Here is a 12,328-nt window from a genome sequence, read left to right on the forward strand (position 1 = left end):
GCAGCGTTTTTTATGTGCAATCAATACTTCGACCATGCTGGAAACATGTTTCAAATTAGCAGAACCAAACAGATGATATGCCCGGATCCTGTAACTAATCGGAAATGACATCTAGCGTGAAAAAATGACCCTAAATTATACCTAAAAAAAGATATGCAGAAAAGCCGCTCAAACGAAAAATGAAATAAAATAAGAATAATAATAAGAAGAAAAAAACAATTGAAAAGAGACGAAAAATGAAACTAATAAATAATAACCTCTTGCGTTGTTTTTCACGGCTCCCCGAAGTATTCCATTATCTCGGCATTCCATGGTTGCATTAAACTCGAACAAGTTCATCTCCGTTGCATCACCACACACATTTAGGGTGTTTTTTTGCTCCCTCCTTTTCTCCGCCGGTCCTTTTGCTCCGAAGCTCCGCTCCTTGCTCACAACACTTTTTTTTTTCTCTCGGTTTAATTTACTGCAGCGCCCGTTTTTCTGCCGGGGGAGATTTCTGTGCTATCGCAAACTCGCTGCGCTCTCTACCGATTCACTTGACCAAATTTGTTCCAACGAACGCGGCGGCGTTTTCGCCCAATTTTCCTCGCACTCCTCGAATTTCCTGGGTTTGGTTGGGTTGTTTAAATTCAATTGCCGAAACGAATCACCGCCGGCACGGTTAGCTATGACATTATTTTTCACTGCACGGGGCAAGGAGAGTGCAAAAAACAAAAGAGGACCGGGATAAAAATTTTAAATTAAATTTCGCACACGCGCCGGAATGAATCGCGGGTCACACAACAGAAAACATTCGCACGGAAATAAACACCAACTCACAAAAACCTTATTAATTTTTCATAAATTTACATACTATTCGCATATTTGTCACCGATAGTGGAAAACAAACTGGACGGTGGTAATCATCACCTTTTGTGTTTCGCGATTTTTGTTTTGTTTTATTATGTTTGCTTGCCTGCTCCTGACAGCCTGCTGCACCGAACCCCCCGTAGCTGTTGCTGTTGCTCAGACGTCAAACTTCGACTAGTTCGATGAAGTAAACCGGGGGCGAGAGGGAGAAATCATATGAAACGAAAAAAAGAAAATAAACCAAAAATTAATAAAAACAAAAACAAAACATTAAACAAAGTGTGTGTGTGTGTGTGTGTGCGTGCTTGTTAGTAGCTCGTTATTGAGAACCCTCTGCTCTCGGCATTCTTAGAATTTGTCATCCGTCCAAGACAATGACTCACACCCAGCATGGAATGTGGTTCCATAAGCGCCGGGATCCAGGTACACTTTCCAGCTTTTTACGACTCGCCTCCTTCTGTGTCCTGTGCCGCATGATTCGACGAAGGTTGTTTATCTGTGCCCACACCTGAGCCTACCTGAGAGTTTTGTTGTTTTGGTCGCATCTCTCGAAGAATGAATCGATATTTATGTATATAGAGGAGATTCAACAAATCCTGCCGAATCCGGGACGAAACTGTCCACGGCGCTGACCACCAGCGTTGGGGACGACCGCAGCGAAAAGCACGAGCGGCTGCATGAGCACGAACGAGACGAACGGTTCTAATCGGTATCGATTTTCAATCAATTTAGTACAACAGGGAGAAATACTTCCTTGTGCTGCTCCTGCTTTCTTCGGGTTTCCTTTTTCTTTTCCCCGGGGGTAATTATCGTGGACAGTTCACAAACCGCTTCATAAATTTTCGAGCAACTCTTTGTCCCGTTTCGATGAGAAACTCCCGAAAAAAAACCGTTGTATCCCTCTTGCTAGGACAAAAATACAAACAGAACAGCTTAGAATGACGATAAAAGAAGAAAATAAAACGTCCTCTTCCACAAATCTTCGACTTATTCATGTGTATCCTTTTCCTGCCTGCGGGGAATCGTCCCGACCTTCGCCTGTATAGGTGCCAACATCATAATACACACAAAAACCAATTTTCGGGGATGGCATGGCGAAAAAGGCTGCGCTTCGGTGGTGTGCGTGAGGATTTTCGAGCATGCACGAAGCAGAACTGGGCGAACGGGGCGAAAAAGGATAATACACCACCTCGGTGGAAACTTTTCTCACGAATAGATGTCGCCACCTGTGTATAAATAGACATCGCTGAAAATTGCGACTCTGCTCGAGTTGGCCCAGTTTTTTTTTTGCTTGCTTGCTCCTCGTTCCTTTTCGGCGGGGAGGTTTATTTATCGATTTACTGTTTTGCTTTTGCTCGCGTGTGTCACGGTTTCCTTTTTCTCTTTCTCTCCTTGCTGGTTCCGCTGCTGCTGCTGCTGCTTCTGGAAGAAGAGCTCAAATCGAAATGCATTCGCTTGCAGCGGTGGTGCACATTCGGACGAAATTATTGCATTGTGCGGTTGGGTCTTGGTGTGTCCTTATTTGGGCACGATAAGCTTCCGAATTGGGATGCGAGCTTGTGTGATAAAGTCTCGCGCAGTCAAGAGTATGTTTATTTATGGTGCGGTCTGTTGGAATTTATTCCGACGATTGTTGCATTTCGACCGGGGAACGAAAATCTTGGATTCGCAAAGCAAAAAAAAATGGCTTCTATTTGCTATTGTCAGCGTTCTCGTCTCCTGTCAGTGCTGAAAGCTGTGCTTCATTAGGATCGCCCTAGCTCCGTTGAGCTCTCGTCCCCGTGCAAATAAATCATCGTATTTACTTTGCTGTTATCCCCCTGATTTTGGTTTTCCTATTATTTATTGTTACTCTCCCATTCACTTTTGTCGCACTATTTGCATTATTGATCCGGACCCGACTTTTCAAAACATGATATTTTCATCCGCTATCGATGATGATGTCAATGTTTATTTATCTTCCTCGTTAATACAGCCCACAGCCAGCATCCCACCCTCGTGCCCACCATCGATTGTCCCCTTTCCTTTCCCTGTGTCTGTGATTGGTGTTTTGTTCATCGCCGCACTCGTCGGTAGCTCTGATTGGCACTGTGTACACAACCCTTCAGAAAAAAAATACCTTTGCTAAGGAATCAGCAGTCAGTCAGTCAGCAGTGGCGAATAAATAACAAAAATAGAAGCTAAAAAAAAACTTTCCCCACAAACTTCGGCATCTCTCCGGAGCACAGTCATTATCAGTCAAACTTTTCGCCAACCAGGACGCGCGCACTCTTCCGCTGTCCACGGTATCCCGAGGTATTCACCGTTCCGAGGTGACCCGGAGAGGCAAGTTTCCTGGGGCTAACCACATATTTCTTCGGGCGCTTGTCTGTTCTGGAAGCAAAAAAAAAAAAAAGAAACACCAGAATGGGGAAACCATCGGGAAAACTTAAACTCTTTAGGAAAGAATTTTCCTGTTGTTAACTTCACTGCGTGTTTCAGTCTATTCGTGGGGGTCTTTTGCTCCGGTCGAAATAGTTTCGAGTTTGGCCCTGTCTTTATTTGCCATTTGTCGCGCTGGTTTGTTGACTTGCTGACTGACTGCCTGACTGCTGGCCATCGCATCTTTCTGCTTGCTCAAAATCGGGACAAAACTTTGCACATGAAAAAAAAATAACACGGAAAAGTCAAAACAAAAAAAATGGATTTTCCGGTTGCTGTCGCTGCTGGATGGACACTTTTCTCGGAAGAAGTTTGGAGAAAAAAACAAGAGCAAAGGAAGGCGACGGAAAGCGACGGAAAGCGAAGCGCAACTGGAAGCCGATTCCCGGGTTCGGTTCGGGTTCTGCCGTTAATAATTAATTCGGACAATTGTTCGTGGAATTTGTCATTTATTGTTTGTCGGCAGGGACGGGTGCGCTACAACATGGCCACCACCTCGTCGGACACGTCGGGAAGGGAATATTTAATCCCTGCTTTGAGTCCGCCCGAAGGAACCCGCGCAACGTAACGGACGGTAAATGTTCGTTCGTTCGAATCTTGGCTATGTTTGGGGAATTATGTCGTTTTTTTCCGTTTGTTCCGTTTCGTTACGATAAGGACGAGGAAAATTGACGAGTAAACGGTTTGTATGACCGTATTTAGAGGGAGCAAGTAAGCCTTTTTGTGGGACCGAGAACGGAATCCCGTGCGGTATTTTTATTTCAGTCCGGAGATAAAAACATCGTGGACGCGTGTAGCAGGACACAAATTGAAACTTGAATTTCACAACAGCTGCTGTGTGAGATCTGAAGTGTTTTTAAAATTTTCAAATGGTATTTTTCTCAAGATTTCGCGAATAACAGGCGATTAGCAATCCAATGATTGTGTTGTGAGTATCTTAAATACACACAAACTTGTGAGTCATCTATTACATCTTTACGACCGTTCTGCTCCTAATTAGGGATACAGAACAAACCAGAACACTGCTCCATCGATTGAAAATGAAAATTGAAAATAGCCGAATTCAAAACAGAACACTCAGTTTGATACTGATTTTTGAACCGATGGAACAAGTAATATAATTTTTAAACAACTGTAAAATCCTGTCTTATTCATGTAACTTTTTCAAACAGTCCATACATATCTTATTTCCGTTACATCGAAAGTCACTTACTTGTGCGATTTTGGAAAACATTTAGCGTGTTGTACACCATTTTGATGCTACTAGTTGTGGAATACTAGAATAGATTTCGAACGCTTCTAACAGTAATATGAGATAATTATACATTTTTTGAAACAATAATTATAAAATATCAAGCATTATCTAAATGCGTTACATTTCATGTCTTTGTTGGCCCAATTTGTGCTCTTCAAATTATACAAACTAAAAGGAGCGACTAGAATAATAGTGAAACACAACTTGAATACATCAATACCATTGCGAAAACAATCCCTCCACCGTGCATACTACTCGAAACAAGAAAAATAGGAAAAAGAAACCAGAATATGCATATTGGACATACTCTACTAAGCTTCACCACAGTTTTGCACCAGCTAGCGAGCAGACAATAGTCTTTACTGGTGCCGACATCACACATAAAACATATATTTTTTGCAAAAAAAAAAAAACACATAACAGAGAAGAAACAAAACGAAACATTGCATCGTATGATTCTCCTGTCAGCCAGTATGTATAGAAATAGACACCCCCAGGGTTGCCAGGTGTTTTTCAATAAAGTCTGGATGCGGGTGAATAAAAAGTATGGATTTGTCTGGATATTTATGAATTAGACGTTTCTTAATTTTTTATGATGTGAATTGCGATTTTTAATACTTGATACATATGGAACGGTATATTAATCATACCATTAAAAAACTACATTTAAAAACAACCGTTCAAAAATGTTATTAAATGCAAGAATGTAGAGCTTAAAATTTCAAAGGCTTATCTTGAAAGAGCTGGTTTGTTTTATTCACCAGTTTGAGGATATATGACAGAGAAATCGAACAGAACTGATAAAATTAATCGTTGAACGAGTTCTAGATTGATACCAATTTGGACTACTCTGCATAATCAACGGTATATAATTTCTTTTTTCACATATAATCCTGATGACGCATCAAACCTGATACACTCATTTCCTAGCCGTGAACTAGCCTACACCATCAACCGAAAAGAAGATGGACCAGAAAAGAAATAGAGTAATTAAATCCAATACCAGCTACAGGAGCGGTAGTAAAGCAGGAACGTCAAAAACAACAACGACCTCAGAAGCAGCACATTTCTATTTTCCTGGCACAAGTTACACGAAAAAAACAGTGTTTCCACCTAGCGGCCAGATAGCAGCGCGAGCGAGGCTTTCCAAATGGCCTTTCGCAAGGCCAAGTCGAATGAACTTAAGAAAACTCTATAGCTCAAGACTCTCGCTCGAAATCTCAGTTTCTTCTTTCTGCTACGGCGTTAAACGGCCTTAATTTTTAATTTTTATATCGCTTCAGACTGCATTCTCAGAATATGCCTAAAGCAAGCTTAGTGCAGAGCTTGTACTAACGCGCAGAATCAAACAAAAGAAAAATATTATTAACACGTATTCTTCAGACAGCGGTTTTTCGGGTGCAAAATGCGACTTTTTACAATGTTACTGAATAAAGCCCTTTCGAGTAGTTTCAAACGGCAATGAAAGCTTCTGCTTTCCAAATTAGAAGAAAACGATAGCAGCTATTTACGAAGCAGGAAAATTTGTGTTCTAGTAAGCGCAAAGAATGTATGAATTTCACTTCACCTCAATAAAACGAATCAATCTGAATGAATTAAAAGGAATACAGTTGAACAGTGAGAACTGAATAACTATGCTCATTACGCAGATCGTGTTGGGAGACTCGGGTTGAACTACCGCCCAGACATGAGTTTGTTTTTTGAGAATGTATTTCCAACACATACGTAAATGTGTATCTCTGAACTTGGCACTCTAACATACAATCCGGGCGCAATATCGATCGTGGGAATCTCTAACAAGTACCATTGAAAACGATTAAAATAACAAATATCACATCAAAAAGGCCTTCGCGTATTGATAGCATTTTAAGTTGCAAGTGGCACTGCAAGATTAATCTCTTATGCGTGCACGCCCAATTATCCAAAAAACATAAGAGGACATACATACTGCTGCTGGATATTGCGACTAAGATTCCGAAACTGTATGCAAATTTCCCAAACTTGAATTTTATTATATAAATATAAAATTGGTTCTATTTTGAGAACATCTATTTCTTAAATAAAGTATTTTATATGTTGTTTTTGTTTATGTAGAATTGCATGTGGGTCCGATATTTTACACTACTTTCCTTAGAATGTAAAAATTTTGCAAAGTATCAACATTTCCTGAATCATGATCTTCATTTTCGTGAGTCCGACACGGCACCGCTTTCCTTAACCAGAATAAAACGACATTCTGATAAACATATATAAAACAATGTCTAAGCTTCCCGGTTTATGTTTCTGAATATAAAAGCTTCCAATAATAAATTCAATTTTTAGCAAGTTTTCTTAACATTATTTTCAATGTGTTTTTTTTTTTGTACAAAGTTCATTGATCTTTAATAAACTTTTTCGTACACCATATTTTTGAATCGCTGGATTCATAGTAACAATTTATTAAAAAGGTCAATTATTTTTAAAAATTATTGTCATTATAAAAAAAAGTGGCAATTATAATTGACCATATGATAATAAACATTAAAAACATTGTTCATCCATTAATAGTAGATTCTTATCTTTTCTAGCACTATATATGATAACAGCAAACAAAATTGTTAAAACAACTAGAAAAAATGGAAAATTCACGATGCTTGTTATTTACGGAATTTGCTAACGCACACATTTTATCATTGTTTTAGACAGTCAGTTTTTTACAAATGCTTGGTATTATAAATCATAGACTGTATCGATACCTGTAAATGATGTTAAAATGTAGCGTATACCCCAAAGAACGTCAGGGTTTTCATTATTCAATTATTTATGACATTGAAGTTTAGTAAATTTACATTTGAAAATAAAGTGTACTGAATTCAAGACAAAACGGCACAAAGTTTAATGAAAAATAGGAGAGAACCGCGGCAGCGTTCGGTTATTTTGGCGCAGAATTGCTCGACATAACTTCGTCGGAAGAAATGGAATAAACGAATGGTAAGATACTGGAATGTTCAACTATCTTTTTAAACACAATATTCACATTTAAAATTCCACAGTAATTATTTTGTATACACATAGTACAAAGGAAAAGTTTTAAAAAAAACTTTTCAGGATCATAAAGCAAGATTTCATCTGGGGTTTCATTCATCAAAACGGCTCCTTAAAATGGATTAATTTTAATTGGGATTTATTGTTTACTTAAATTGCTGATGATGGTGTTGATGATCTTCAGGAATAAGGGGTTAATTCTAATTCAAGCGTCTATCCTAATATTTTTATTATTTTCACATTTTATTAAGTTTTTGTATTTTTTCAAGACCAGTATTTCCAATTTGTCGAGAATTAATACCATCGAATACTGATTAGTTGCAACTTTTTGACTCATTCTATGCTACCCGACTCCATACGGAAACCCTCGGAAACCCAGCTTATGCTTTAGCTTTGCAAACAAAATCCAATGCTCGTTAATCTTATAATTATCGGTATTTTTCCAGCGATAACAGAAAATGAATAGTCCGAAAAATGCAGCAAACAATTCGATTGTATCAGAAGCTCCCTTATCGAACTGCAAACAATGTTCTGGGCTCACATTCATATTCCATCACCCATCATCCTCTTCAGTTTTGTTTGTCATGATGTTCGAGGGTGCAAGGAAAAGCACCGAACACAGAGGAAGAGAGAGATAAAGATGGAAAGAAAGAGACAGGGACAGAATCTATTTTTATCTGCTTTAAACAGAAGAACAGATCGAAACCTAATTGTCTGTGGGAGGGATGAGTTTCTTGGCTAGGTAAACATTTACATTTTGGGAACCGTTTATCGATCGTCCGGTTTTTGTTTACATTCTGATGTTGCTCGCACAGTGTGTGGCTTTCGCTTCCTTCTTTCTTACTTCTTATCAGCTAATAATCCGTCGTCGTTGACTAGGATTTGTGCGTCACAGCGTCATATATCGGTGCACGAGCGAAGCTTGAATTTCAATGTGCAATTCGAAACTGTTGGCTGTCGGGAAAATTTTTAGCTTGACTAATCAAATTCAAACATGTTTCCCGTTTTGATTATAGCTGCATTGCAGTCGAATTGATTTTTCAGAAAAACAGCGACAGGAAATTTTCTGCATCAATATCCTCTGTTGATCCTATTCGTTTGAGGAGTGAAAAAACACATTCAAAGGAAATTTTTTCCATGTTGCATTTATTTGGGTTTCGCTGTGGACGAACTGCAAAAAGTTGACGAGACAAGAATGAGTGATTCTTTTTTTTTGCTGTATTATGGTGACTTTCAACACTTTTGGCTGGTTTGTCAATTTTATTTCCATTTTTGGAAGAATTTCTGGAGTGGGAAGTGAACTCCTGACCTTTACCGTGAGAGTAATGGCTGTTCCCACTACGACAGTTCGCCTCCACTAATTCATTTATTGATGTTTCGATTGCTGTTTTCGTAATGCATTTTCGAATTACTTTGTTGTATTTGAATTAACGAGAACATTTTACGGAGAATATTGAAGCAAAATTCCTTCAAACTTCATTGGAAGCCTCATCAGGATTGACAGTTTGCGACTTTAAATTTGCAAACGCTCTCATTTACCTCAACCTTTGAACAGTTCGATAATAATTTAGCAGTGAGCGAGGTAAAACAAGCTACAGGGTGGGCCATTTAAAGTGGAAGGATCTGTTTTTGCAATAGCAAAGTAAAGAAGTGGAATTTTAAATTTTTTTTTTGAAATTCATTTATTTTGGTCCAAGGAGATTTGTTTTAACTACTTTTTGATTATGATATCTCGTAAATGACCGCCTCTGGCCTTGACCGCAAAATGTGCCCTTTTTTCGGCATTTTCCATCACTTTGCCCAATGTTTCGGCCGATATGGCAGCAATTTCTTGTCGGATATTGTCTTTCAGCGCAGCCAGGGTCCTTGGTTTACCAGTGTATACCTTGGATTTTAAATATCCCCATAAAAAAAAGTCAGGAGGCGTCAAATCAGGTGATCTCGGTGGCCAGTCATAATCGCCGTTTTTCGATATTAATCTTCCGGGAAACATTTCGCGCAATAATTTGGTCATGGCAGCCGCTGTATGGCATGTAGCGCCGTCCTGTTGGAACCAGTAATTGTCCAATTCATTTTCACGAACAAATGGCAATAAAAAATCGGTTATCATTGTCCGATAACGCTCCCCATTCACGGTTACCGTTGCTCCATTTTCGTTTTCGAACGGCATCAATATTCTCGTCGAAACGTCTTGGTCGTTGTCTGGACAGATGACTGGCATTACCAACACTACCAGACGATATAAATTTGGCATATAATCGACGTATAGTGTTGTCTCCAGGCGATGTTTTAACTTTATTTTTATTTTTCCACGCACGTTTAGTTAACACAATTGAGAAGTTATTTTGAATGTACAGCTGAACAATTTCAGCGCGTTGTTTAGGTGTGTATTGTTCCCTAGTTAAAATTGTACTGAAATGACGCTTCCAACGCGGTATGACATTTGTTAATCTGACATCTCTGTCAAAAGTTATGGAGTTGCCAGATGCTTCCACTTTAAATGGCCCACCCTGTATTAGAGAAAAATAATCGTTTCCTCCTTTTGAAAGGCCCTTTCTATATTTAGAACCTATCCCAGACGAATCATACATTTTAGTGCATTTTCTAATTACGTTTTTGCTTGCTAAATAAGTGATTGTTATAGATTATCAAGACGGAAATGGGTGGAATGATGTCCTACCTTTCAATGTTCATTTGTGACAAAATTTGTATTGCTTTTGAAGCGCTTCTATATGGATGAACCATTTTTAATTCGGAGAACACTCACTAGTTCTAAGCCATCATCATCTCTAGTGTGAAATCGGGAACAGAATGACCAGCAGTTGAATACGTTAGATGAACAACCAAATGACGAAAAATAGGCTTTGAGGATATTTGGAAAAATTTGCATGCATTAGATGGTGTTGAATAGTAGACACAAAAATGTTCTGAAGTTATAAAATTCCAGAAATTTTATTGAATTTTACCGGTGATCAAAATAGAAATGAAAAAGAATGAGATGAGAGAAACCGCCAAACCCTAATCTAAAACATCGATCATTGCTCGTAGAGACGTATACAAGTTGGTCCGCACTCTAGTAGAAGGTTAAGGAGTTAATATTCAAATAAATGAAAGCTTTCGGATGCTTTAGGAGGCACAGTTACATCAGCTACATCTTGGTGTGAATTGCGGTAAAATTCAAAATTTTTTTTTGCCAAACTACAATTTCTTTTTCAATTTTTTAAGTATCCAGAACTGCTTATCAAATTCATACAAAATTTCCAATCAAAAGGGGAATATTTATTTCATTGGAACACTATGAAATAAAAAAAAACTGAACAATAGGGCTAATTGAAGATTGATTTCACTGGAACTTTATGAATTAAAAAAAAGCTGAACAATAGGGCTAATTGAATTAATTGTTTAATTTGTTGCTGAAATATTCTATTAGTCCACGGAAGCTTTGCAATAAGTTCGATATTGTTTCTTCATTGATATTTATATCCATTGCACATTCACATCAAAGTAAAATATTTTTAAGTAGTAGATTTCAAAACTACATTTTATCTTCAAATGAACATTTATCTCAAAATAAGGACATTTTAAAAACACATTAAATCATATTATGCTCCTCTAACTTTTTGTCGAATGTATTTCTGTATTTAATATACTTCGTAGATTCAGAAAATTCATCAAATCTCTAACGAAACAAATAACTCTGATGATCCTAGATTGATAAACAGATAATAAACAGCACCCCTATATGCCCTGTATTGGAAAAAACGATTTTATAATCCACATTTTCTCTTCAATTTCTTTTCACACTATATAATCGAATCCTGTATATAATTTTTTCAAAATTGTTTCATATACATTTATTTTTTTTGAAGAATTTAACTTTTGATTCATCCTCCTAGAGCCAAAAATTGCTTTCCTCTTAATTAAAAATTATATATATTCGGAATCTCTCAAGAGGTAATAGAGGATCATATTTGATGAAAAAAAAAATAAATCCTTTTACTCCTTCCTTCTAATGGTCGATTTCAACAATGACAGAGTTATTGACCTTTTTTCTGTTTTGGGCTCTGTTTGCCTCAAACAGCTTCTACTTCAAAAAGTACATTACATAGAACGATTCTGTTGCTTCCATTCAGAAGATTCGTAAGAAAATTCGTAAAACATTTAAATTGGTGGATTTAACCCTTTAACGGGCCGTGAGAACTAGCCTGTAATCAAGGAAAAAGTACAATACAACGTCTTTTTTATATTTTTTTCAAATCACAAAACAGTTAAAAACATTGAATAAATTGATGGCAATAATGTTGCCATTGCCCATCTAGCGTGAAATGTTGGTGACAATATAGTTGGCACTGCCTGGCTAACGGAAAATCGCTGGATGATAAACATGATTTTTTTATATTTGCATTTTTATGTTAGTTTCAACAAAAACAACTAATAAAACTCTTGATCAGACTTAGCAGGTCCTAAACAGTTCATATATGTTCATATATGTGCGAAGTCGGAGATTTTAAGTGATTTTTTTACATGCAGTAACTTCGTGAAAAATCAATGCATATCGATGGGATGCACATTATTTTGAAGCTACAACTCTCAGGTATTAGAATATTTTACGTATTTACGTACTATTCGTAACTTTCGTTTTCATACGTTTGTAGGTACAAATATTGTAACGAGTGATGATACTCACACATATACATACGCAATTCCACACAGACACGCACTCCTCACCCACAAACTCATTAAGACGAAACTTACAAATCGTTCATTCTGAGAGTCGCG

The 12,328-nt window shown here is 37.7% G+C and overlaps 1 protein-coding gene across 4 annotated transcripts in view; it reads right to left on the reverse strand.

The window, feature by feature from the left end:
* LOC129771634 (teneurin-m) overlaps positions 1-12,328 on the reverse strand; it is a 332,131-nt gene that overhangs the window by 313,966 nt on the left and 5,837 nt on the right. Inside the window, exon 2 of one of the 4 annotated variants that reach the window (XM_055775488.1) lies at positions 258-1,023. The exons of the other annotated variants lie outside the window; for them this stretch is intronic. Coding sequence (XP_055631463.1) covers positions 258-339 — 82 coding nt within the window. The 5' untranslated portion in view covers positions 340-1,023. The remainder of the gene's footprint in view (positions 1-257; positions 1,024-12,328) is intronic. 4 annotated transcript variants of the gene reach the window in all.

The sequence above is a fragment of the Toxorhynchites rutilus genome, chromosome 2 (assembly GCF_029784135.1).
Source record: "Toxorhynchites rutilus septentrionalis strain SRP chromosome 2, ASM2978413v1, whole genome shotgun sequence".
Lineage (NCBI taxonomy): Eukaryota > Metazoa > Arthropoda > Insecta > Diptera > Culicidae > Toxorhynchites > Toxorhynchites rutilus.